General features: G+C 56.1%; 1 protein-coding gene across 3 annotated transcripts; it reads right to left on the bottom strand.

Moving 5' to 3' along the window:
• Nucleotides 1-1,399: 1,399 nt before the first annotated feature.
• PUF60 (poly(U) binding splicing factor 60) lies at nt 1,400-23,899 on the bottom strand. 3 transcript variants are annotated; one of them, XM_063175606.1, is made up of 11 exons: nt 23,819-23,899; nt 19,576-19,671; nt 16,928-17,017; nt 15,947-15,997; nt 11,653-11,814; nt 10,507-10,599; nt 9,309-9,522; nt 8,583-8,773; nt 6,236-6,371; nt 4,973-5,211; nt 1,400-2,350 (listed from the first exon to the last, which is right to left on the bottom strand). In XM_063175606.1, exons 1-11 carry the CDS (start codon nt 23,843-23,845, stop codon nt 2,051-2,053), a joined length of 1,599 nt encoding a protein of 532 aa, XP_063031676.1. In that variant the 5' UTR covers nt 23,846-23,899; the 3' UTR covers nt 1,400-2,050. The 3 variants fall into 3 exon arrangements, with proteins under 3 accessions (XP_063031676.1, XP_063031682.1, XP_063031688.1); XM_063175612.1 differs by lacking the exon at nt 15,947-15,997; XM_063175618.1 differs by lacking the exons at nt 15,947-15,997; nt 16,928-17,017; nt 19,576-19,671; nt 23,819-23,899 and adding an exon at nt 15,625-15,906.
• Nucleotides 23,900-24,474: the final 575 nt, after the last annotated feature.

Below are 24,474 nucleotides of genomic sequence, written 5' to 3'. Positions count from 1 at the left end.
GGATCTCGTCCATAAATGTATTTGATGGATCAGTGTGACAACAGCTCTAAGCTCTTAGTTCTTCCACTGCCAGAAGGATTTGGTTGCTTCCCTGCTCGGTTCCTTCAGGTCCTGGACAGGTGCATTTGGGTCAGCTCCCCACCCTGATGGACGAGCAGGGCAGGCTGTCCCGTGCTGGTGTGAGCAGCGCTGCTTGCTGGGTGCACACGTTCTCTCATGCTTAAACCCCGCATTTTTGGGACGTCTTCCCTTAACAACAAAATCCCCACATCCCAAAATCCCACCATCTCCAAAGCCCTAGCATCTCCATATCCCTACATCCCAAATCCCAGCTGCTGTAGCACAGCACCTCCAAATCCCTATATCCCAAAACCCCAGTTACTGCAGACTTGGCAACCCCAAATCCCTGCGTCCCAAAACCCCAGCTGCTCTAGACATGGCATCCCAGCATCCCAAACCCCAGCTGCTGTAGACATGGAATCCCCAAATCCCAGCTGCTATAGCACAGCATTCTGAAATCCCTACATCCCAAAATCCCACTTGCTGTACAACATCCCCAAATCCCTGCATCCCAAAATCCCAGCATCCCAAAATCCCAGCTGTTGTAGACACAGCATCCCAAAATCCCTATTTCCCAAAATCCCAACTGCTGTAGCACAGGATCCCAAAATCCCTATATCCCAAACCCCAGGTGCTGCAGGCACAGCATCCCCAAATCCCTGCATCCCAAAACCCCAGCTGTTTTAGACACGGCATCCCAGCATCCCAACATCCCCAGAAACAGCTGCTGGCTGTGCTCCAGGACGAGCCATTCCAGCCCTCCAGGCTGAGCCATTCCAGCCCCTGCTGAGTGTCCCAGGCTCAGCTGCAGGACATCCCCAGGCCTGGCAGCAACCCCAGAGGGAGGCTGGGCTCGGAATTCCCCAAATTCCAGGCTGCAGTTCCCTGGGGATCATCCTCCTTAGATCTGCATTTCTTCAGTAACAGGATCATTTCCTCCAGCTGGGTCCCAGTTCTGTGGGATTCCTGAGCACAGGCTCAGCTCGGTTCCTCTGCATCGGGGCTCCCTCCCAGCACCCCCAGTTCCTCCCAGTGCCAGGACAGGAGACTCCAGGGGTGTCTCCCCCTCCCCAGGTTCCCCATTGGCTCCATCCCAACCCATGGAGCCCATCCCAGAGGGAAAGGGCCACTCCTTCCCCCAGCGAACTGACCCCGGTGTGCCTGAGGGAGCTGGGGCTGGGCAGGGGCACCCACAGCACCTCCTGGGGCGGGCCCTGCTCCCCAGGGTGCCAGCCCGGGCTGAGGAGGTGCCAAACTGGGCCAAGGAGGTGCCATCCCCGTGCCAGCCCGGGCCGAGGTGGTGCCAGCCCTGTCACACACACACACAAGTGACACCAGCTTTCTCTGCGTTTTTATCTCAACTCCCCAGATACCAGATCCCTGCCCACCCTGGAATGTCCTGGAATGTCCTTTACACACGGCTACAAAAACCCCGGGAGGCAGAGGTGGCAGGGCTGGCCCCAGAACCAAGCTTGGCCAATTCCTGGGATCAGAGCTGGGCTGAGTCCCTGGATCTGAGCCTGGCCAAGCCCTGGGATCACAGCTGGGCCCATCCCCAGATAAAAGCCCAACCCAGCCCTAGGATCAGAGTTGGGCCCATTTCCTGGATCAAGGATCCGGGATCAGAGTTGGGCCCATCCCTAGCCCCAGGATCAGATCCAGGCCCGGCCCCAGGACCATCCCCAGGCCTAGGGTCAGATCCAGGCCCAGGTCCATCCCCAGGCCTAGGGTCAGATCCAGGCCCAGGCCCAGTCCCAGCCCCAGATCAGATCCAGGCCAAATCCCAGGCCCATCCCAGCCCCAGGATCAGTCAGGTCCAGGCCTGGCCCCAGGATCAGATCCAGGCCCAATCCAAATCCCAGCCCCAGGGTCAGATCCATCCCCAGGATCAGGTCCAGGCCCAATCCGAATCCCAGCCCCAGGGTCAGATCCATCCCCAGGATCAGGTCCAGGCCCATCTCCAGGCCCAGCCCCAGCCCCGGGGCGCAGTTCATGCTGAGAGGTCGCTGTTGTCGAACCTCTCCTGATCATAGACCTCGGCCACCACCTTCCTGCCCGCGAACCAGCGCCCGTTGAGCGCCTGGATGGCCTTGTGAGTCTCTGAGGCCATGGAGAACTCCACAAAGATCTTGACGATGATCTCGGCGTCCTCTTCCTCGCCCTGCTTCTCCTGGTAGATGATGACCCTGTTGACGGCCCCGAACTTGCCGCACTCCTCCGTCACCTCTCCCTCCAGGTCGTCGTCGATGTCCTTGGGATCCACCATGTTCCGCAGCACCATCACCGTGGACTGCAGGGAAGGAGGAGAGGAGGGGATGAAGGCTGGAGACACGCACGGGGCACAGCCCAGCACCCAAACCCCAAAGCCACTGCAGGCACTGCTGCCATGATATTCTATGTAAAATCCTTTTGCTAGATTTTTTTCTCCTGAGAAGCTGAGAGGCTTTAGAAATGAAATGCAAACAAGAATTATCTGCTGCTGTGGAATGCAACAGGTGCATGTGTGATTGGTCTCATGTGGTTGTTTTTCATTAATGGCCAATCACAGTCCAGGCGTCTCAGACTGTCTGGTCAGTCACAAGATTTTATTATCATTCCTTTCCTCTTCCTTTCCAGCCTTCTGATGAAATCCTTTTTTCTATTCTTTTAGTATAGTTTTAATATAATATATATAATAAAATAATAAATCAGCCTTCTGAAACATAGAGTCAAGATTCTCATCTCTTCCCTCATCCTGGGACCCCTGTGAAGACCAGCACCACACAGGCACCGTCCATGGGCTGCAGGCTCAGGCTCTCAGGGATAATCACTGAGTTCCTATTGCTGCCTGGCAGCCCCGTGAAGGAGGAATGATGAGGAGGACTTCATCTTATTAGAAGGCTAATTACTTTAATAATAATTAATTGCGTTAATAATTAAAATTAATAAAAATATTTTTAATTTTTAATGAATTTTACGGAATGTTAATTGTTTAATTTTAATTAATTAAAATAATAAAATTGTTAATAATTACTTCAATAATAATTAATTACTTTATTATACTATGTTACATTACACCTAAAATGAATCTGCCAAGCACTCACTCTGCACACAACTGCTCTCTCTGCACTCATCTCCTGACTCTCTCTCATGACTGTCCAGACAATCCAGGACACAAACACACACACACCCCTGGCCCTGACAGACCAAGGAAACAAAACACCATCACTCTGGGTAAACAATCTCCATATTGCATTGCACTTTGGCACAACACAGGCACAGCAAATGATAAGAATTGTTTTTTCTTTCTCTGATGTTCAGAGAATGTGAAACTCAGAAATATTCTTGGGAACAATTGTGCCTTGCTTTTCTCTGTGAAGAGAAATGTGGCAGCAAGTTTCCAGGCTTGTGTGCTGCTGGCCTCTGGATCAGAATCACCCTGGCTGAGAATGCTGTGTGCCATTTCCTGGGACACGCCCTGGAAGCACAATGAGCCTTGGGCACCACTCCCATCTTCCCTGTGCTGCTGCCATCCAGGTATGTCACTCTCATATTTCCTGGAAAAATCCCTTTGCCAGGATTTCTCTCCTGGGAAGCTGAGAAGCCTCAGAGAAAAATGTAAACAATAATTTATCTGATTTGCTTCTCCTGTGTTTTGCTGCTTTGGAATGTGGTAGGAGATTGCTCCAGTGGTTTCATGTGAATTGTTTATACTTAATGACCAATCATGGTCAAACTGTGTCAAGACTCTGGGGAGAGTCACAAGATTTCATTGGTGTCTTTCTAGTTTTCTGTCGGTATCCTTTCTGTATTCTTTAGTATAGTTTAGTTTAGTATTCTTTAATAATATAATATCATAAAATAATAAATTAGCCTTTTAAGAATATGGAGTCAGATTCATCATTTTCCTCACCTTTCACAGGGGACCCCAAAAATACCACACAGGTATTTCTGGCTTTTCCTCAACAGTTCCCCAGTTCTGTCACAATTCTCTTTGTGTTCCTTTCCTGCCCTCCCAGTAAAGGCTTCCCCAGGTGCTCTGGGTGCTCCCAACAGGCCACACAGGTGGGTGACACACCTGCACCCAGCCCTTCCATGACTGAGCCCGGCGGGCTCTCAGATCACCTGGCTGAGCTCCAGGGCCACATCCAGGTGGCCTCTGGGCACCTTCAAGGACAGGAATTCCAGCCCCCCGCTCTGGGCAGGCTGCTCTGTGCACCTGGCCTTGGCACCCCTGGGGCATTCCAGGCTCTGCCCCATCCCATTCCAGGCTCCACATTTCCTGTGGCTGCTCCTCAGAGGTGCTGTGGGTGTTGCTGAGCTCAGAGGTGCTGTGGGTGCCACTGTCACAGATATCTTTTATGAAAAATCCTTTCTTTAGGATTTCTCCTCCTGAGAAGCTGAGAGGCCTCAGAAACAAAATGTAAACAATGATTATCTGCTGCTGTGGAATGCAACAGGTGCATCTGTGATTGGTCTCATGTGGTTGGTTGTAATTAATGGCCAATCACAGTCAGCTGGATCGGACTCTCTGTCCGAGCCACAAGCCTTTGTTATCATTCCTTTTTCTATTCTTAGCTGGCCTTCTGATGAAAGCCTTTCTTCTATTCTTTTAGTATAATTTTAATGTAATAGAGACCATAAAATAATAAATCAAGCCTTCTGAAACATGGAGTCAGATCCTCATCTCTTCCCTCATCCTGGGACCTCTGTGAACACTGTCTCATGCCCCTGAGCTCAGAGGTGCTGTGGGAGAGCCCAGAGGTGCTGTGGGTGCCCTGAACTGCTATTGCTGAGCTCAGAGGTGCTGTGGGTGCCCCTCAGACGTGCTGTGGGAGTCCCCGAGCCCCCCTGCCCTGCAGAGCCCAGCCTGGCACCCAGCTGGCAGCTGTCCCCTGGCACACAGGTGGCAGCTGTCCCCTGGCACACCCACCTCCTGCTTGCGCAGCAGCTTCTGCATGACCATGTGGCGGGCGCTGCTGCCCGAGATGCTCATGTGCTCCTGCTCGCTCAGCATCTCTGGCCGCTCCGACTCCTGGAACACCTCCTCCTCCTCCTTATTCTCCTTCTTCACCTCCACCAGCCCCAGCGCTGGGGGGCTGGCCAGGATGGGGTTCACAACGCCCACCTGCGGGATGGTCACCGGGATGGGCGGCCGGGCAGGGGTCACACCTGGGAGAGGGCAGGGACAGGAGGGTGGTCAGTGACAGCCGGGTGATGGTCAGGGACAGCTGGGCAGTGGTCAGTGACAGCTGGGCAGCGGTCAGTGACAGCTGGGTGATGGTCAGTGACAGCTGGGCAGTGGTCAGGGACAGCTGGGAAGTGGTCAGGGACACCTGGGCGATGGTCAGTGACACCCAGAAAATGGTCAGTGACAACTAGGTCACGCTCAGTGACACCTGGACAATGGTCAGTGACACCCAGTGCCAATTTCCCAGCTTTTCCCCCCATGCCAGGTGTTCCTGCTGGGAACCATGGCCTGTCCCATCTATTGGACACAAAATGAATCCATAAAACTTCCCAGCTCCAGCCCAGGCAGGGCCAGGAGCAGGAGTCCAGCGTCACGTGTGGCACAGAGTGACATCTGTGGAAAAGGGACACAGGTGACAGGGGGAGAGCACACACGGGTGACAGGAGGAGGGGACACACAGAGGTGACAAGAGGCACAGCACACACGGGTGACAAGAGGAGGGGCACACAGAGGTGACAAGAGGCACAGCACACAAGGGTGACAGGAGGAGAAGCACAAAGGTGACAAGACCACACGCACATGACAGACAGAAGATGACACACAAATGCCAGGAGGAAGGGGACACGGGCCTGGAAGAAGGGACACACACAGGTTCTAGGAAGAGGGGACAGACACAGGTGACAGAAGAGGACACACACAGGTGACAGAAGGGGATGCACAGAAGTGCCTGCAGACAGGGGACACAGGTGCCAGGAAGAAGGGACAGACACAGGTGACAGAAGGGGACACACAGAGGTGCCAGCAGACAGGGAACACAGGTACCAGGTGGAAGGGACAGACACAGGTGACAGAAGGGGATGCACAGAAGTGCCTGCAGACAGGGGACAGGGGTGCCAGGAGGAAGGGGACAGAGGGGCCAGGAGAAGGGACACACACAGGTGACAGAAGGGGACACACACAGGTGCCAGCAGACAGGGGACACACATACCAGGAGGAGGGACCCACCTGTGATGACACCAGGGGCCTGTGCAGCCATCACAGCCTGGGGCAGAGCCCCCAGGGGCTGGGCCAGGGTCAGGGCAGGGGACACGAGCCCCGGGGTTGCCAGCGTGCCCAGCACTGCAGCTCCTGCCACGGCTTCCTGGGGACACAGGGAAAACCTGGGGTTAGTCCTGCTCCAGGGACTGTCCCTGCAGAGCAGCCAGCCAGGCTCAGCTCCCTGCACCTGGAAATTCCAACACTCCATCCCCAGGAACAGAGCAGCCAGCCAGGCTCAGCTCCCTGCACCCAGGACATTCCCAACACTGCCATCCCCAGAAACAGAGCAGCCAGCCAGGCTCAGCTCCCTGCACCTGGAAATTCCCAACACTCCATCCCCAGGAACAGAGCAGCCAGCCAGGCTCAGCTCCCTGCACCTGGAAATTCCAACACTCCACCCCCAGGAACTCCCAGGGCTGTGAGGAAAGGCAAAGGTGTCACCCAGCCCAGCAGGGACACAGAAACTCTGAATGAAACCCTGGGAGAAAAATCTCCTCCTGGAGCCCCAATCCCAAGAAGAAAAACCTCCTCCTGGAACTGCAATCCCAAGGAAGAAAAAGCTCCTCCTGAACTCCAATCCCAAGGAACACCCTGACTCCAGACACTGAGAACACCAACAGCATCCAGGAGGAACATGCAGCTGAACAGTAAGCACTTCCATGGAAGTACTGAAATAATGTGCCTAAAACACAGCCCAGGATCCCCATGTTTTCTTGTTGTTGCTACTTTCCAGGCCATTGTAGTCCTGGTTTAATTGCTCCCATCCTCCTCTCCCTGTGTTCTCGGGGTTCCTGTAATCCCTGGTGTGGCAGAGCAGAAGATGCCAAGGTTTTGTCCTTCCATCCCAGGTGTCAGTGGATCTGTGATTGCTGTGATATCCTAACTCTCTCCTACATAAATGCCCAAGCCCTGGGATCCAACCCATCCCATCAGGGCCCTGCCCCTAGTGCCCACAAGGCCACTCCTATTTCCACTGGAGATGAAGCTCCTGTTGAAGGGGAATGGGAAAGTGCTGGAACAAACCCACTGGAATTTCTGGCTCCACTGGAAATGGCTAAAAAACTTCTCCCAATACTTCTGGTTCCTTCACTTCCCTGCAAGTCTGACTTTTCCCACGTCAGGCAGACAGGGGTGACCCCTGCTCCTCTCTCTCTCTAGTGCCACTCTCCTGGCAGGAACAGATCCTGCAGTTTCCTGACAGAACAGCAGGATTTACCTGTGTCTGTACCACATCCCCATCATTAAGCAGAGTCCATTCTCCCTTCCCAAGTGATTCTGATCCAAGTAATTCCAGCCATGTCTCAGCTTCCTCCCTGCCCTGACTGCAGAGCTTTCCAGCCCTCTGGAATCTCTCCTGGGACCTGTGAGTTCCACATGAGGGGCAGCTCCTCCCACTCCTGCCTTCCCCTTCAGGGAAACATTCCCAAAAAGCCTTTTGGAGCCTCAGCCACGCTGCAGCACCACCAGGGGCTGCTCTGCCCAGCAATTCCTGCCCAAGCAAAGCCCACAATGCAAACAGTGCTGGAATTGTCCTGCTCCATGGGCTGCAGTGCCATGGGGGGAATCCTGCAGCCCAAGGCTGGGAGGGGGGCACAGCCTTGGGAATCTGTCGCACCCAGGAGCTCCAGGTACTTCAGGAAAACAAAATCAGAGAACTCAAGCTCTGTACAAATATCCAACCCACCCCATCTCTGCCCTTCCCTGTCTTTAGCAGCTTAAAGCCATCCCAGGCCTGTTCCACCCTGCTACAGGTGTGACCTGCAGCCAGAGTGCTGCTCCTGCCCCCAGCCCTCATCCCTTCCATGTCCTCTCCTGCTTTCTTTCAGCCTCTCCTGCAAACATTTTTCCCTCACTGCTGGCTTGGTTTCCAGACTAGGAATTCCCTCCACCTTTCCCCACCAGTTCTTGGAATGAAGCTCTCATCAGCTGTGCCAGATGATTCCATAGTCTGGTGTCTCAGATTGCCCACTGCCAGGGACAAGCCTCCATGTGTGAAATCCTGGGACAGAATATGATCTGCAATCACGGCACCCTGCAATGGCTTGTGCTGGAAGGGACCTTAAAGCTCATCCAGTCATACACCTGCCACGAGCAGGGACACCTTTCACTGTCCCAGGCTGCTCCAAGCTCTGCCCAACCTGGCCTGGAACACTTCCAGAGTTGGGGCAGCTTCTCTGGACACCCTGTGCGGTGCTCTGTGCTGTCCCTGTTCCATCCCTGTGTCGCACCTATCCCTCCCCTGTTCCACCCTGTGTCCCACCTGTTCCACCCCTGTGTCTCACCTGTCCACCCCCTGTCCCAGCCCGTGTCTCACCTGCGCTGTGATCTTGGCAGTGGCAGCGGCAGCAGCGACAGCAGCTGCAGGGGGCAGCCCCCCAGGTGTGGCAGGGGTCAGCAGTGGCATTGGGGGTGTCACAGCCTTGCCCACACGCAGGTACTGACCCCCCAGGTCAAACAGGTTCATGGAGGACACGGCGTCCTGGGAGGACTGGGCTTTCTCGTACTCTGCAGGAGGAGATCATTCACTAGTGAGCCTTCCCTTGTTCAGTCATGGAATTATGGAATGGTTTGGGTGGGAAGGGACCCACAAACACCTTCCAGCCCCACTGCCTGCCATAGACACTGTCCCAGGCTGCTCCAAGCCTGTGCAACCACGGAATTATGGAACGGTTTGGGTGGGAAGGGACCTCAAACATCTTCCAACCCCACTCCCTGCCACAGACACACCTTCCACTGTCCCAGGCTGCTCCAAGCCTGCTCAACCTGGCCTTGGGCACTGCCAGTACTGGGGCAGCCATAGCTCCTCTGGGCACCCTGTGCCAGTGCCTCACCCCCTCACAGCCAACATAAATTACATTTCTAAATCCAGCCCTGACCTGCTCCAAATTTATTCCCACCCCCTAAGGAAAATCCCAGCCCCGAGAGCAGCCCAGAGGACACCCCCGTGCCCTGCCCCAGCCCCAGGAGTAGAGGACACCCCCTGCCCTGCCCCACCCCAGGAACAGAGGACACCCCCTGCCCCAGGTGCACCCAGCTGTACCAATGAAGCCGTAGCCTTTGTGCTTCCCTGTGGTGGGGTCTCTGGCCAGGGTGCAGGATTTGATCTTGCCAAAGGCCTCGAACACGCTCTTGATGTCGTCGTCGGACAGGTCCTGGTGCACCGAGGCCACGTAGATGCGGTTGAAGGCTCGGGCCTCCTCTGCCAGCTGGTCAATGATGGGCTGAGCCTGCCCGATGTTGCTGGGCCTCCCCACCTGCAGGGAGAGGGTGGAAATGGAGCTGGGTAGGGGCTGGAGTACCTGAGGGAGCTGGGCAGGGGCTGCAGAATCCCTGAGGGAGCTGGGCAGGGGCTCAGCCTGGAGAAAAGGAGGCTTAGGGGGGACCTTGTGGCTCTGCACAGCTCCTGCCAGGAGGGCACAGCCAGGGGGGTCGGGCTGTGCTCCAGGGAACAGGGACAGGAGCAGAGGGAACGGCCTCAGGCTGGGCCAGGGGAGGCTCAAGATGGACATCAGGAGGAATCTCTTCAAGGAAAGGCATTCAGGCATTGGAAGGGGCTGCCCAGGAGATGCTGGAGTCCCCATGCCAGGAGACATCAAAGGAATGGCTGGATGTGGCACTCAGTGCTCTGGGCTGGATGACAGACTGGGCTCGATGGGCTGGGAGGGATTTCCCATGTGAACAGCTCCATTATTCTGTGGTGTGGATGGCCCATGGAGCAGGGTAGCACCTGGCACCTGCCTGTGCAAAGCACAGCACAGCTCAGAGGGAACAGGCCCAGAACAGCCTGCACTGACAGGGTCCTGGGCTCTGCTCCCTCCTCCCTGTACCCATTTACCTTCCCTGATCTGCCAAACACAAACTTCCAGGGACTGAGCAGCATTCTGCAAGCAAACCACAGGATCCCTCCCTCTCTCCTAAACCCCCTGGGCCATGGCACCCTGCACACACTCAGGGTGTGTTAGAGACACCATAAAAGATATAAAGAATCCCCTTTGCTTTGTCTTCAAAAGAATTCCATGTGTGGGTGGGAAAACCTGAGTGCAGTCCCTGGGGCCAGTCTCAGGTGGGACTTGCAGGTTTCTCCTCAGGAGGAGGGACCCAGAGCTACCATGTGCCCCATGTTGGACATCAAGGTCCATCAGGGAACAGTCTTTAGGTTCCTTCCCCCACCACAGGGCTGTGGGGAGCATTTCCAGGAAAAGAGCAGCAGGAATTTGCAGAGCAGGCGTGTTACTCACCTTGATGTTCCTTCCGCCCAGCATGACAGAGTTCATCTGCTCCAGGGCCAGCTGGGCAGCCTCAGGAACCTCGTATTCCACAAAGGCAAAGCCCTGGGATGGGAGGAGACACCTGTCAGTCACTCCAGCTGCGCCAAGCTTGCCCATGGATGTACAGGTGGGATTGATTCCTACCTCACTGATTCCTGCTTGTGGCCCAAGGAGATCCCTTAGAAAAGCATTTTAATGTGGCAGAAGATGCCTGCAGAGGTTCCCCCAAGGACATCTGACTGGAGCCTCTCAGACTCTGAGGCTCTGCAGCAAAACCCCACCTAACTAAGGGCTGCTGCCTTGTCAGCACTTCCAGAGCTTCAGGCTGGACAGCAGGAGGAATTTCTTCACTGAAAGGGTGGTCAGGCATTGGAAGGGGCTGTCCAAGGAACTGTGGAGTCCCCATCCCTGGAGATGTCCAAGGAATGACTGAGTGTGGCACTCAGTGCTCTGGGAGCTCTTTTCCAACCTCAACGATTCTGACTCCATGCACTTCACCCCACACACCCCCAGCTCCCACCACAATCCTGCCCTAAGCAGATCAGGCAGCTGCAAACATTCACCCCCAGTGCTAAAAGGAGCCTGTTCTTGACAGGGATAGAGGCCCTTTCCTCTCCTGGCTGCATCTGGCAAGCCTTGAAGAGAGGAGGATGTTCCTTGAGGGCTGGGAACCATGGAAAGGTTTGGGTTGTAGGCACCTTAGAGACCATCCAGTTCCACACCTTCCACTAGACCAGGTTACTGCAAACGCCATCCAGCCTGACTTTGGACACTTCCAGGGATGGGGCAGCCACAGCTTCTCTGGGCAGCCTGTGCCAGGGCCTGCCCACCCTCACAGGGAAGAATTCCTTCCAAAATTCTGTAAAGCTGCTCATTTTGTGTTTAGGACACATGGCTGAAAGAAATGTCCTTGCAGAAGACCCCAAAACCCCTCATCACTGGGCATCAGCACCACCAGCTCTTGCTGCCCCCAAGGAATTCAAGACAGTTCACCTCCTCTTTGCTAGACCCAGGCAATCCCACAAGGGTTTTGGTGGGACAGCACCTTAAAGCTCCTCTGGTTGCACCCCTTGTCGCAGGGAAGGAACCTCCCAGGGAACCCTAACCCCGTCCCACCTTGTGCTTCATGGTGACGGAGTCCCAGGACATGTCGATGCTCTTGATGGGCCCGAAGGGGGCGAAGGCCTGGCGGATGGTGTCCTCGCCCAGCTCGTAGTAGATGGAGCCCACGTAGACCCGGCACATGATGGCGAGTGCGCGCTGCCTCTGGGCCGCCATCTGTAGCGAGACAAGGACTGGCCGGTCAGTGCCGGGCTGGCCACAGCCACGGGGCCTCCTCCCCCTGCTGCTTCCCTCCCGGAGCCAGCCACAGCCTGGACCAGAAGGAGTTCCCTGCTCGCTGCACAGGCCGCTGGAGCGGATCCGCCCGCCTCGGTCCCGGATAAAGTCCGGGGCACGCACGGCTCGGCCCCTCCGGCCGGGTCTCACCTCCAGCCTCGCCTGCAGGAGGAGGGAATCCCTTCGCTCTAGGGCAGCTTCCCCTCCAGGCAGCCAAGGGCTCAGCTCGGGGCACTGGGAGAACCCCTCCCGCTCCCCCCAGCAGCACAGATCCATCGCACTCCCGCCCCCTCCCCGGCAGCACAGGGCCTGGATCTGGGAACCTCCCCCCGCTCCCTCCGGCACCAGAGCCTCCCCCCGCCCCCGGCAGTGCGAGATCCAGTACTGGGCACCACCCTTGCCACAGCTCAACAGCAGAGCCAAGCACTCCCGTGGCCCAGCGGGACTCCTGGGAAGCGTGTGGTGCCAGTACTCATCCCCGCCTGGCGGCACTGGCTGTGCTAGGGCAGCCCCGCCGCGCGGGCGCTGCACGCAGGGTTCCTGCTGCGCTGCCCTACGTCTGCCTGGAAACTTGCTCTCAGACAAATCCAGCCACTCCTCAAGGGAGGGATCCCAAAAGCAGAGCACAGTGTGTCTGTCCTTCGTGCTGTCACCCCCAGAGCAGCTCTAGAGCTGCTGAGGGACGGGGCCCTAGAGATGCGGCCACACCTGGGGCTCTGGGGGCGTCACTGCCTGCAGGTGAGGGGACGGCTCTGGGGCAGGTGGGACACACCTGGGGCACCAAGAGGCTGGTGCAGAGCACGTGCAGCAGCAGTAAGTGATGCCTCTGGCCCTGCCCTGCAGCACAGAGGGAGCTCTGAGCCCCCCCTTCCCTCCCTAGCACCCCCAGGGCAGAGGGGCTGCACCCAGGGCCTTCAGGAGATGATTTCTGGGGTGCCCTAAGGAGCAGAGGAGTTCTGCGACACCTGGGGACCCCTGGGGCAGAGGGAAAGCACTCAGGGCCTTCTCAGGGCTGATTTTTGGGGTGCCCCAATGAGCACAGGAGCTCTGCCATGCCTGGGGACCCCTGGGGCAGAGGGAAAGCACTCAGGGCCTCCTCAACGCTGATTTCTGGGGTGCCCCAACAAGCACAGGAGCTGTGCCTGGGGATGCTGCAGCCCAAAAGGAGGGAGAGCTCGTCTGTGACAGGCACAGCAGCAGGGACACAGCCTGTACCCGAGGGACTCCTGCTCCTGTCCAGGACTGCCACTGGAAACAGCCTGGGAGGGTTTGACTCCTGCCATTCCATACAGGACACTGCAAACAGGGACAGCTCTCAACCCAGACTGTCCCTGAGGTGACATCCAGCCCCAACTGCTGCTTCTGAGGTGACATCAAGCCTCAAATGTTGCTCCTGAGGTGACATCCAGCCCCAATTGTTGCTCCTGAGGTGACATCAAGCCCCAGACTCTGCCCCTGAGGTGACATCAAGCCTCAAATGTTGCTCCTGTGGTGACATCCAGCTCCAAGTGCTGCTCCTGAGGTGACATTAAACCCCAATTGCTGCTCCTGAGGTGACATCAAGCCTCAAATATTGCTCCTGTGGTGACATCCAGCCCCAGCTGCTGCTCCTGGGGTGACATTAAACCCCAACTGCGGCTCCTGAGGTGACATCCAGCCCCAGCTGCTGCTCCTGAGGTGACATTAAACCCCAACTGCTGCTCCTGGGGTGACATCCAGCCCCAGCTGCTGCTCCTGAGGTGACATTAAACCCCAATTGCTGCTCCTGAGGTGACATCCAGCCTCAGCTGCTGCTCCTGGGGTGACATCCAGTTGCCCCCTGCCTGGCTAAGGATTTCCCAGCACGGCTGGGCCACGGCTCTCTTTACTCTGCAGGCTGTGACCAGCAGGACTATGGCACGTGCACATGCAGCACACAGAGGCTGGCTGCTCTGCCAGATGCTCCAGCACATCCCCAGCTTTGGAAAGCCCCTCAGTGTGCAGCTCATCTGCTGAGGGGCTCAGAGCCACCAGCAGTGTCACCCTGGGTGTCCCAGGGAGGTGCCTCTCCCAAGGAGCCTCTGCAGGAGGAAATGCCCACCTTGCCCTGCCACAGGACTCTAAAGGAGCTGGGGGAGTGAGGAGGACTCGGGATTTTCAGCCAGCAGAAATCCTTCCTGCAAAGGGTGGCCAGGCACTGGAAGAGGCTGCCCAGGGAGGTGTGGAGTCCCCATCCCTGGAGGTGTCCAGGGAACACCTGGGCTGGTGACAGGGTGGGGATCAGGCACAGCTTGCACTCGATGACCTTGGAGGTTGTTTCCAGCCCCAATAACCCTGGGATTTTGGGCTTGCAGAAGGCAGAGCTGAGATGGGCTGTGCTGACTCTGTGTCTGTGGGTCACCAACAGGAGCATCTGGCTGGGGGATATGCCCTGGGCCCCTGAGCTCAGCACAGGTCGGTGTCAGGGCCTCCTGCCTGGACATCTCAGTGCTCTCAGCAGCCCCAGGCTGATCTCACTGCTCCCTGTGCCTCCTTCTCCTCCTGTCACATGGAAAAGCACCTGAAGCCTCAGCCAGGCAGCAGCCCCCACCTGCAGCTGTGCAATGCTGCTCTAAAGGGACTGGAGGTTATTTCAAGGACAGGCCAAAACCCCACCTTGGGGTGCTCTTGTAACCAAAGCAGGTGATGCACAGCCCTCACCAGGAGCACCAGCCATGACACAGGGGATGGTGAAGGGATGTGGGAATCTCACACTGTGACACTGAGGACTGAGCCCAAGGGAAGCTGTCACTCAGGCCCTGAGACCCAGAGCTCAGGGAGTTCAGTTCAGGCTGTGCTGCCTCCACAAAGGAACTGGGGAACCCTTGGCACAGGAGAAGTGCTGGACAGGGGCCTGTTTGCACTTTGTGCATCCTGAGTGGGCTCTGGGATGAAGAACCTGCCAAGAAAGGGATATCCTGACTGCTCTGAACTGTACCTGCTCCTGCTCCTGGGCTGTGTCCACCTGTCACTGCCCAGGGAGGAATGGCTGAGGAAAAGGGGTCACAAGCCATTAAAACTTTCCTGTGCCACCAACTCAGCTGTGCCCAGCTGGGAGAATGAGCCAGAAACAATCTAGGCCAAATTGCTGCAGTTCCACTGCCAGGCAGCAGCTCCAGGGATGGGGGGAGTTCCTGGGCATGAGGGCTCCGACACCATCTCTGCCAAATCCACACCAAGAAGGCTGCTCTGCTCCACTCCAAACTTACCCTGCCCCAGAACAGCCACTCTGGCTGCCCACCGACACACCACTCACTGCCAAGGGAGGGAGACTGGGCATTTCACCTCAGTGCCCTTTTCCTTGGAGTTCAAACCTCCACCTGTGTTTTACACCAGGCACAAAGTCCAGCAAGCCAGAGAGGTATTTACAAATGTGCAAATGAATTTACAAATGAACCTTTGGGTGCACAGAGGAGTCACAGGACACTCTGCCAGAAAAAGGAGGGGATGTCTCATGCCAAGTCATTCAGCTCTTTGTGGCCTCTGATTAGAAGGGGCACAAAGGCTCACAGGAGCTCTGTGATCAGTCCTGCAGTTCTGTCCCTCCCATCCTGCTTTGGCTGCACTCAGAACGTGCCATACTGCCCTGGTCTGGAGCGTGCACAGTAAAGAGAGTCTGAGCCTGGGCTGCACCATGCTCTGCCAACCTCCGGCACCCCGGCCCTCCCCAGCAGCGGCCGGCTCTGGCTGCTGGGAGGTCGTTCCACAACAAGTCGCCCCTTGGTGAGTTACCTTGGCCGTTAGTTTTAGGTCGGGACCTCAGAACTGTAGCATCCCTAGAAATGCAGCTCCCACAATTTCACGGGTGTGTTCAGAACTGGTGGAAATCTAAAGCTGTCTGTGCCCCCGAGTGGCAGTGTCCCCGCAGACTGCACAGCCTGGGGTCTTCTCGGGGCAGTGACACCTCGCTCTGCTCCTGGGCGTGTCCAGTACACGTGGGGATGTGGGAGGGCTGCGCTGGGCGCGGACAAGAGCATTGGCACCACTACGAACGTCCCCACGCTAGGCCCTGACTAAGACAAGTGCCCCAGAAGAAGTGAATATGTCTATTGACCGATTGTAAAGGTGAGAGAGGATCTCCAAAGCCCATTGTCACTGCTGCCATCTGAAAGACAGTAAAGACAGAGTTCAGTCTGTTGGAGCTGAGCATACTACGGCTGTTTGTACAAACTCAAGCAGAGCGGCGGCGCAGGGGCACCTGCGAGAGGCCTCTCCTTCCTCGGCCCTCACTGCCTGGTCCCCAGGAGCGTCCGGCGCCAGGACCCTGCCGAGCCCGGTCCCACCAGGCCAGGGTGGGCTTGTGCTGCTGCCGCTGCCTCGGGAAGCAGGGTGGGATCCCAGGGGGGACTCAAGGCAATAGCAACCTCTGCGACCACTGTCCTTGGTTCACCCCCAGCATTTAAAAGGAGCCCCTCAACTAGAGCAGACCCTCAGAACCAGGCACAGCCCCAAACGGCCTCGGCTGCCGGGCAGGGAGAGCACATCCGCAGGGGTTCCTCAGGCAAAGCCCTCATTTTGGGCTTCCTGACTTTGAGGAAAGGCGCTGAAATATGTTCCAGAAACCTCTGAAGGAGGGGAGGTCAAACCCCAGTTAAGGGCTCTCCCGGTATGGGCATTCCAGTGCAAGCAGGAACAGCCAAGAGAACTTCTCCAGAATTGAGAGCACCCGGGTGCAGGGGAGGGAAATGGGGCAGCACTGGCACACGGGGACACAGGGACCCTCCCTCAGGCAGAGGAGATGGTGACACCGTTCCCAGGATCCCTTCTGCCTTCACCACCTCAAACATGGCTCAGAAGCAAAGCCCACGGCAAAGTCTTTGGCTTCTCGTATCTCAAGAAGGGACGTCCAACAGGACAGGAACTTTTAACCATTTCCTCTGGGAACAAGAGAGATCTGCGGGCAATTTGTGAGGTTAGTCGGGGTGCCTGGGGGAGCTGCAGGCTCAGGGCTGTGCTCTGGTTCCGAGGGCCCTGAGAACTCCACCGTGTCGGGGGGAGCACGAGGCACGGGGAGCAGCTCGCGGGGGGCTCTCACCTGGAGGTTGGTGAGCTGCTGCTGCTGGTGGGCGATGGTTTGTTTCACCAGCACGCTCTTGATGCTCTGCTCCATCGCGTACTTCTTGGCCTGCAAGGAAAACAGGGGCTGTGGGGGCAGCACAGCACAGCGGGGCAGGGAAGGAGGCCTCCACAGCTCCCAGAACCTTCTGCTCTCCATGCCTAAGCACCAGGGCACTGCCCCCAGCTCCCCGGGACACAGAGGATGTGGTGAGCGGCAGCCCAGGGAAGCAGCATGCACCAGGAGCTCAGCGTTCCCCTTTTCCATCCCCACAGCCCCCCGCAGCCCCTTACCTGCAGGGCCGGGTGGGCACGGCCTCCTCCAGTCCTGTCCTCTGCTCTGAGAGCCTCTGCACAGACAGCTGCTACAGGAGGGAAGGGGCTCCAGCTCCCTGCTCCTCTCCCCTGTGGCCACCCCTGCACTGGGGTCTGCCCCCTCAGCACGCCCGGCCTGCTCTGGATCTGCTCCCAAAACATGCCGGCTCTTCCCTAGCTCTGCTCCCTAAATGCCCCAGCTCACCTCTGGCTCTGCTCCCTAAATGCCCCAGCTCACCTCTGGATCTGGTCCCAAAACACACCAGCACTTCCTGGCTCTGCTCCCAAAACATGCCAGCTCTTCCCCGACTCTGCTCCCAGAACACGCCAGCTCTTCTCTCTGTTCCCTAAATGCCCCAGCTCACCTCTGGATCTGCTCCCAAAACATGCCAGCTCTTCCCTGACTCTGCTCCTAAAACACGCCAGCTCTTCCCTGGCTCTGCTTTCCTCTAGATCTGCTCCCAAAACATGCCAGCTCTTCCCTGGATCTGCTCTCAAAACATGCCAGCTCTTCCCTGGCTCTGCTTTCCTCTAGATCTGCTCCCAAAACATGCCAGCTCTTCCCTGGATCTGCTCTCAAAACATGCCAGCTCTTCCCTGGCTCTGCTTTCCTCTAGATCTGCTCCCAAAACATGCCAGCTCTTCCCTGGATCTGCTCCCAAAACACGCCAGCTCTTCCCTGGCTCTGCTTTCCTCTAGATCTGCTCCCAAAACATGCCAGCTCTTCCCTGGATCTGTTCCCAAAACACGCCAGCTCTTCCCTGGCTCTGCTCCCTAAGTGCCCCAGCTCACCTCTGGATCTGGTCCCAAAACACACCAGCACTTCCCTGGCTCTGCTCTCAAAACATGCCAGCTCTTCCCTGGCTCTGTTCACCTCTGGATCTGTTCCCAAAACATGCCAGCTCTTCCCTGGCTCTGCTCCCTAAGTGCCCTAGCTCACCTCTGGATCTGCTCCTTAAAATGCCCCAGCTCACCTCTGGCTCTGCTCCTCAAAACACACCAGCTCTTCCCTCTGATCCCTAAATGCCCCAGTGTCACTGACATATTTTTTGAAAAATCCCTTTGCCAGGATTTTTCTCCTGAGAAGCTGGGAAGCTTCACCTTCTCCATGTTTAGCTGCTTTGGAATGTGATTTGGAGAACTGTTTACCCAGCATGTGAATTGTTTTTAACTAATGGCCAACCACAGCCAGCTGTGTCAGACTCTGAGCCTGTCACAAGATTTTATTATTCATTCCTTTCTAGGCTTCTGATGTCTTCTTTCTATTTCTTTAGTGTAGTTTTACGATATCATTTTCTTTTAATATAATACATATCATATAATAAATCAGCCTTCTGGAACATGGAGTCAAGATATCTTCCCTTGTCCTGGGGAACCTCAAACACCGCTACACCCCAGCTCACCTCTGAATCTGCTCCCAAAGCACACCAGCTCTTCTCTCTGCTCCCTAAATGCCTCAGCTCCCTAAATGCCCCAGCTCACCTCTGGCTCTCCCTATTCACACCAGGCTCCCTTGGGGTTTCTCTCAGTCCTCCCCAAACCTGGCAAAGCCAGAGATTCCAGGGTGCCAGCACAGAGCTCAGTGCCAAGGCACCCCCCAGGACACACACACAGCCACCCCCTGGCACGTGGTGTCCCTGGCTGTGCTTGGGAGCTGCCAGGGAACAGCAGGATCTAACCCAGGGGTTTGAGGGCTGTGCTTTGGGAACTGGAAATGGACAGGGGGGCTTGGATCTGTCAGCTCCAGAGAAGCCAGAGGGAACATGGCTGGGAGGCAGCCACGTCACACAGAGGGACAGCTGGGACAGCCCAGGCACAGCCACACGGAGCCTCCCGAGGACAGGGGACACAGCTCTGTGCCCCTGCCACCCCGAGGACAGGGGACATGGCTCTGTGTCCCTGCCACCCCGAGGACAGGGATATTCTGGGATGTGTCCCACTCTGGGTGCGGACAGTGACAGGCCAGGTGCAGCAGATCCCAATTTCAGCCCTCCTAGAGCTCCTCAGTGGCACCCACACCCTAGCTCAGAATTCCCATCTGACTCAGGGTGCCATTTTTCTGAACTGACTGACTTTTTAAATGAAACCCACTCTTACCCACCCAACAGCAATTCCCCACCATGCTCCCAGAAGTGTCCATGAACTCTAAACCAAACCAAGCAGTTCCTGGCCCCAAATGTGACTGCGGGACCCTCCAGCATGGCCACGACCCCACAAACCAGGTGGTGAGTTCCCTCTGGCCCCACCAGTGCCAGAGGCTCATTAAAGCACACCCCCACCCCCAAAGAGCAAACTCCCACCAGTTTTACTCACTTTCTGGAGAGCTTCCTGCTGCTCTGGGGTGAGAGGGGGCAGCCCCAGCTTGGCTGCCGTGCTTTGCCCGTTCTCCATCTTAATGGACTCCGTGCCCTGAGGAAACAGGAGATGCTCAGGGAAATCTGCTCTCACAGGAGTGACCTGTCTTCCCTCCCAGAAAACCAAAGCTTCATGTCAGAACATGAGAACTGGCTAAAAACCCTTCCCAAAGCCAGCTGTATGTCAGGAAAACCAGTTCATACTCCCACCATTCCCTGTGGGAAGAGCCATCCCAGCAACTGTCCAAGCCAAGAGACTGTTGGACACTTACAGAGTTCTCCAGCCAGGTTTGTGTGAACTGACCATCAGATAATCCCCAGTCCTTGCTCACACCATCTCCATCCCCCTCAACAGACCTACTGTCTGGTGTTCTCCATCAATGCTCTCCTCCCCTCTCCCTCCCAGCTGACACAGCTTTCTCAAGTTCTCAGTTTAAAACCTTCTCTGAAACTTTCCCAAATCACAGAATCATGGAATGCTTTGGAGGGACTCTAAAGCTCACACAGTCCCACCCCCTGCCATGGCAGGGACACCTTCCACCATCCCAGGCTGCTCCAAGCCCTGTCCAACCTGGCCTGGAACACTTCCAGGGATGGGGCAGCCACAGCTTCTCTGGCAACCACTGCCAGGGCCTCACCACCCTCACAGGGAAGGATTTATTCCCAATACCCCAAATGAGCCTGCTCTCTGGCAGTGGGAAGCCATTCCCCTCTGTCCTACCAATCCAAGCCCTTGTCCAAAGTCCCTCTCTAGCTCTCTGGAAGTAGGATTGCAGCACAGCAATCCCACTGCTGGGACCATGGATCCCACTGCTGGAATCGTGACTGACTCCAGGATAATGATCCCACTCCTGGAACCATGAGTGACTCCAGCAATCCAGCAGCCCGGTGCTGCCCCTGCTGGGACCCCAATCCCAGCCTGATCCAGCGCTGGGACCCCAATCCCAGCCTGATCCAGCTCTGAGACCCCAATCCCAGCCTGATCCAGCGCTGGGACCCCCAGCTCAGCCCCCACAGCAGGACCTGGCCCTGCCTTTGGTGCTCACAGGGGTTCTGGTGGCACCATCCACCAAAACAGAGCTGGTTTCTTCTCTCTGCTCCACATTTCCCACCAACCATCCAAAAACCAGTGGGGACAACCCCAGCCTGTGGTCCTGGACATGTTCCTGTGGGAAGTCTTTGCCTGAGTAAAAGGATCGAGCCAAGACCAAAATCAAAGCTTCTCCTGGACTGCCCTGAATAATGGAATGGTTTGGGCTGGAGGGACTCTAAAGCTCATCCCATTCTACCCCTGCCATGGCAGGGACCCCTTCCACTAGCCCAGGCTGCTCCAACCTGGCTGAGGACACTGCCAGGGATGAGGCAGCCACAGCTTCCCTTCCCAGCCCAGCCATTCCAGGATATATCCCCAATATTCTAACTCCTATTTTGCAGCAAGAATCAGACTCCTGGTTTTGTGCAGCCTCCAGGTTTGTGAACATGGAGCAGAAAACAAACCCTCCCAGGACAAAATCCTGCTCTCTAGGTGTCTGGACAGCCCCCAGAGCTGCAGGTGTTCCCCATGGCTGGAGTGGGACACAAGGAACACAAGGATGATGGCAACACCAGGGCACCAACAGGGACACAGGAGCAGAGGTGGCTGGAGCTGCAAACTGCAGCGCACAGAGCCACAGCCAAGCTGAAAACCAGACAAAGTGGTGTGGAATCATGGAATTGTTGAGACTGGAAAAGCCCTCACAGTCCACCGAGCCCAACTGTCCCCAGCACTGCCCAGGCCAGCAGTGACCATGTCCCCAAATGCCATCTCCACCTGGCCACACAGCACACCAAGGGGCCATCCAGGAATCCCTGAGAATCCCACACACATCCGCTGGGTCCTGCCCTATCCCACAGCACACCAAGGATCCATCCTACATTCCCTGAGAATCCCACACAGCACACCAAGGATCCATTCTGGAATCCCTGACAATCCCACACAGCACACCAAGGATCCATCCTGCATTCCCTGACAATCCCACCCAGCACACCAAGGATCCATCCTGGAATCCCTGACAATCCCACACAGCACACCAAGGATCCATCCTGCATTCCCTGAGAATCCCACACTGCACACCAAGGATCCATCCTGCATTCCCTGACAATCCCACCCAACACACCAAGGATCCATCCTGGAATCCCTGACAATCCCACACAGCACACCAAGGGACAGGATCCTGCATTCCCTGAGAATCCCACACAGCACACCAAGGATCCATCCAGGAATCCCTGAGAATCCCACACACATCCCCTGGCCCTGCTGTGCCCCATAGCACACCAAGGTACCCTGAGTGTCCACAACTCTTTGTTTTCATTGTCTCGTATTGTCCTGAATCCCAATTGTCCAAATCTTTATTACTCAAATTATATTACTATTTTTATAACCATTTTATTACTATTAAACTTTTAAAAATCTAAAAACAAGTGATTAGCATTTTCCACGCTATTTTTATAACCATTTTATTACTATTAAACTTTTAAAATTCTAAAAACAAGTGATTGGCACTTTTCACAAAAACCAACAGCTCCCCCCTGAGATTCCTGCTCTCTCACACCTGCAGCCATCCAGCAAAGAGCAAGAAATGTCCCAGAACTCACAAAGGACTCCCATAAAATCAGGGAGTTCAGGTTTTATCCATGCAGATTTAGGAACGGAGCCCAAAAGCAGCATGAAACAGGCGGATTTGGGAAACCCAGCCAAACAGCAAGCACTTAAACAGGTGAATCTGGGAATGGGAGCCCAAAACCAGCATTTAAACAAGTGGATTTGGGAAACTTAGTTCAACATGGAGCACTTAAACAGGTGAATTTGGGAACAGGAGCTCAAAGAGAAGCGTTTAAAGCAATGGATTTGGGAAACCTAGCCCAACTCGGAGCATTTAAATAGGGGAATTTGGGAACTGGAGCCCAAAGTGAAGCATTTAAACAAGTGGATTTGGGAATGGGAGCCAAAACCCGGCATTTAAACAAATGGCTTAGGGAAAGCAAACCTAGCCCAACACTGAGCATTTAAACAGGTGAATCTGGGAACAGGAGCCCAAAAACAGCATTTAAACAAGGGGATTTGGGAAACCTAGACCAACACCAAGCTTTTAAGCAGCAGAATTTGGGAACGGGAGCTCAAAGATAAGTGTTTAAAGAATGGATTTGGGAAACCTAGCCCAACATGGAGCATTTAAACGGGGGAACTTGGGAATGGGGACCCAAAACCAGCATTTAAACAAGTGGATTTGGGAAACCCGACTCAACATCATGCATTTAAACAGGTGAATTTGGGAACGGAAGCCCAAAGAGAAGGGTTTAAACAAGTGGATTTGGGAAACCAAACCTAGCCCAACACTGAGCACTTAAACAGGGGAATTTGGGAACGGGAGCCCTAAGAACAGCGTTTAAAGCAATGGATTTGGGAGCCCAAGGAGCAGCGTTTAAAGCAATGGATTTGGGACCAGGAGCTCAAAGAAAAGCGTTTAAAGTGATGCATTTGGGAAACCTAGCCCAAAACCAAGCATTTAAACCCCAAAGAGCAGCGTTTATCAAGCAATGGATTTGGGAACGGGAGCCCAAAGAGCAGCGTTTAGAACGATGCATTTGAGAGCCCAAAGAAGCATTTAAAGCAATGGGTTTGGGAGGCCAAAGAAGCGTTTAAAGCGATGCATTTGGAAATAGGAACCCAAAGAAGCGTTTAAAGCGATGCATTTGGGAACAGGACCCTAAAGAAGAGTTTAAAGCGATGCACTGGGAAAAAGGAACCCAAAGAAGCGTTTAAAACGATGCATTTGGGAGCCCAAAGAAGAGTTTAAAGCGATGCATTTGGCAGCAGCAGCCCAGAACCGCGGCCGGCCTGCACGGCACCCAGCACGGGACGGCCGAGCCCGCTCCCTTCAATGCTGGGACAGCCACGGCGAGGCGGCAGCTCAGGACGGCGCGGGGGGACACCGACACCTTTCCCACACGGAGAAGGCCGCCACGGGAGCCCACAAGAGACGGGAAGCGGCGCCGTCCCCTCAGAGCCGCGGGACCGGAGAAGGCCCGGCCCGGGCGGAGCCACCCGGCGGCCGCGCTGTTTCCCGCCCCGAGGAGCCGGCCCGGCTCATCTCATCCCATCCCGGCCCAGCCCAGTCCGGCTCAGCCCAACCCGGCCCGGCCCGGTCCCGCCGCCCCCTCACCAGCGCCATCGTCGTTGTCGCCGCCATCTTGTCCTTCCCGTCTGCAGCACGCGGCTCTCGCGAGAGCTGCGCGGGGCGCGCGCGCGCGGGAAACGGCGCTGGAGGCCCACGCGAGGAGAAGTCTCGCGAGAGCTCGCGGGGGGTGTCATGTGACCCCAGCGGCTGCCAAAGTGGCGCCGCCCAGGCGCGCCGGAGAGGGGAGACGAGACAAAATAAAACAAACAAAACAAACAAAATAAAATAAAATATGGTGTAATCCCGGGGGAACGGGGTTCCAGCGCGGCTGCTGCGGCCTCAGAGCCGCTGGGTCGGTGCTGGCCTGGCAGTGCCCGGTGCCTCGGGACGGTCCAAAGCTGCCGGTGCCGCGGGCAGGGCTGTGGCTGGCCGGGCCCCGAGTAAAACGGGCTCAAATGAGCTAAAATGCGTTACACCCGGGTGAACCCAGCTAAAACGGGATGGAACGTGCTAAATCTGACTGGCACCCGGTGGCCTTTGGTCGCAGCCGGGGGTAGGAGCCGCGGAACCCCCCCGGTACCGGTTTGTGGGCACTGGGAGGTGCCGGATGGGTCACGGGGGCGGACCGGATCAATAAATTATAAATTGCAGGTGTGAAAAATGCGCATTGTATGATTGGCTTTTCGCAAATATTCAAATGA

The sequence above is a fragment of the Melospiza melodia genome, chromosome 1 (genome assembly GCF_035770615.1).
Source record: "Melospiza melodia melodia isolate bMelMel2 chromosome 1, bMelMel2.pri, whole genome shotgun sequence".
Classification (NCBI taxonomy): domain Eukaryota; kingdom Metazoa; phylum Chordata; class Aves; order Passeriformes; family Passerellidae; genus Melospiza; species Melospiza melodia.
The sequence above is the reverse complement of the archived record's forward strand: the minus strand, read 5'-3'. Positions and strand labels throughout refer to the sequence as shown.

What these genes read in the sequence shown, in the direction of transcription:
- PUF60 (XM_063175606.1), bottom strand. Translation starts at nt 23,845, where the DNA reads ATGGCGGCGACAACGACGATGGCGCTG. An exon ending in CAAAGGCTACGGCTTCATTG is followed by an intron (nt 8,774 to 9,308) that starts GTACAGCTGGGT and finishes CTCCTCCTGCAG; the next exon opens with AGTACGAGAAAGCCCAGTCC. An exon ending in AGCTGCTGCGCAAGCAGGAG is followed by an intron (nt 2,351 to 4,972) that starts GTGGGTGTGCCA and finishes CCTTCCCTGCAG; the next exon opens with TCCACGGTGATGGTGCTGCG.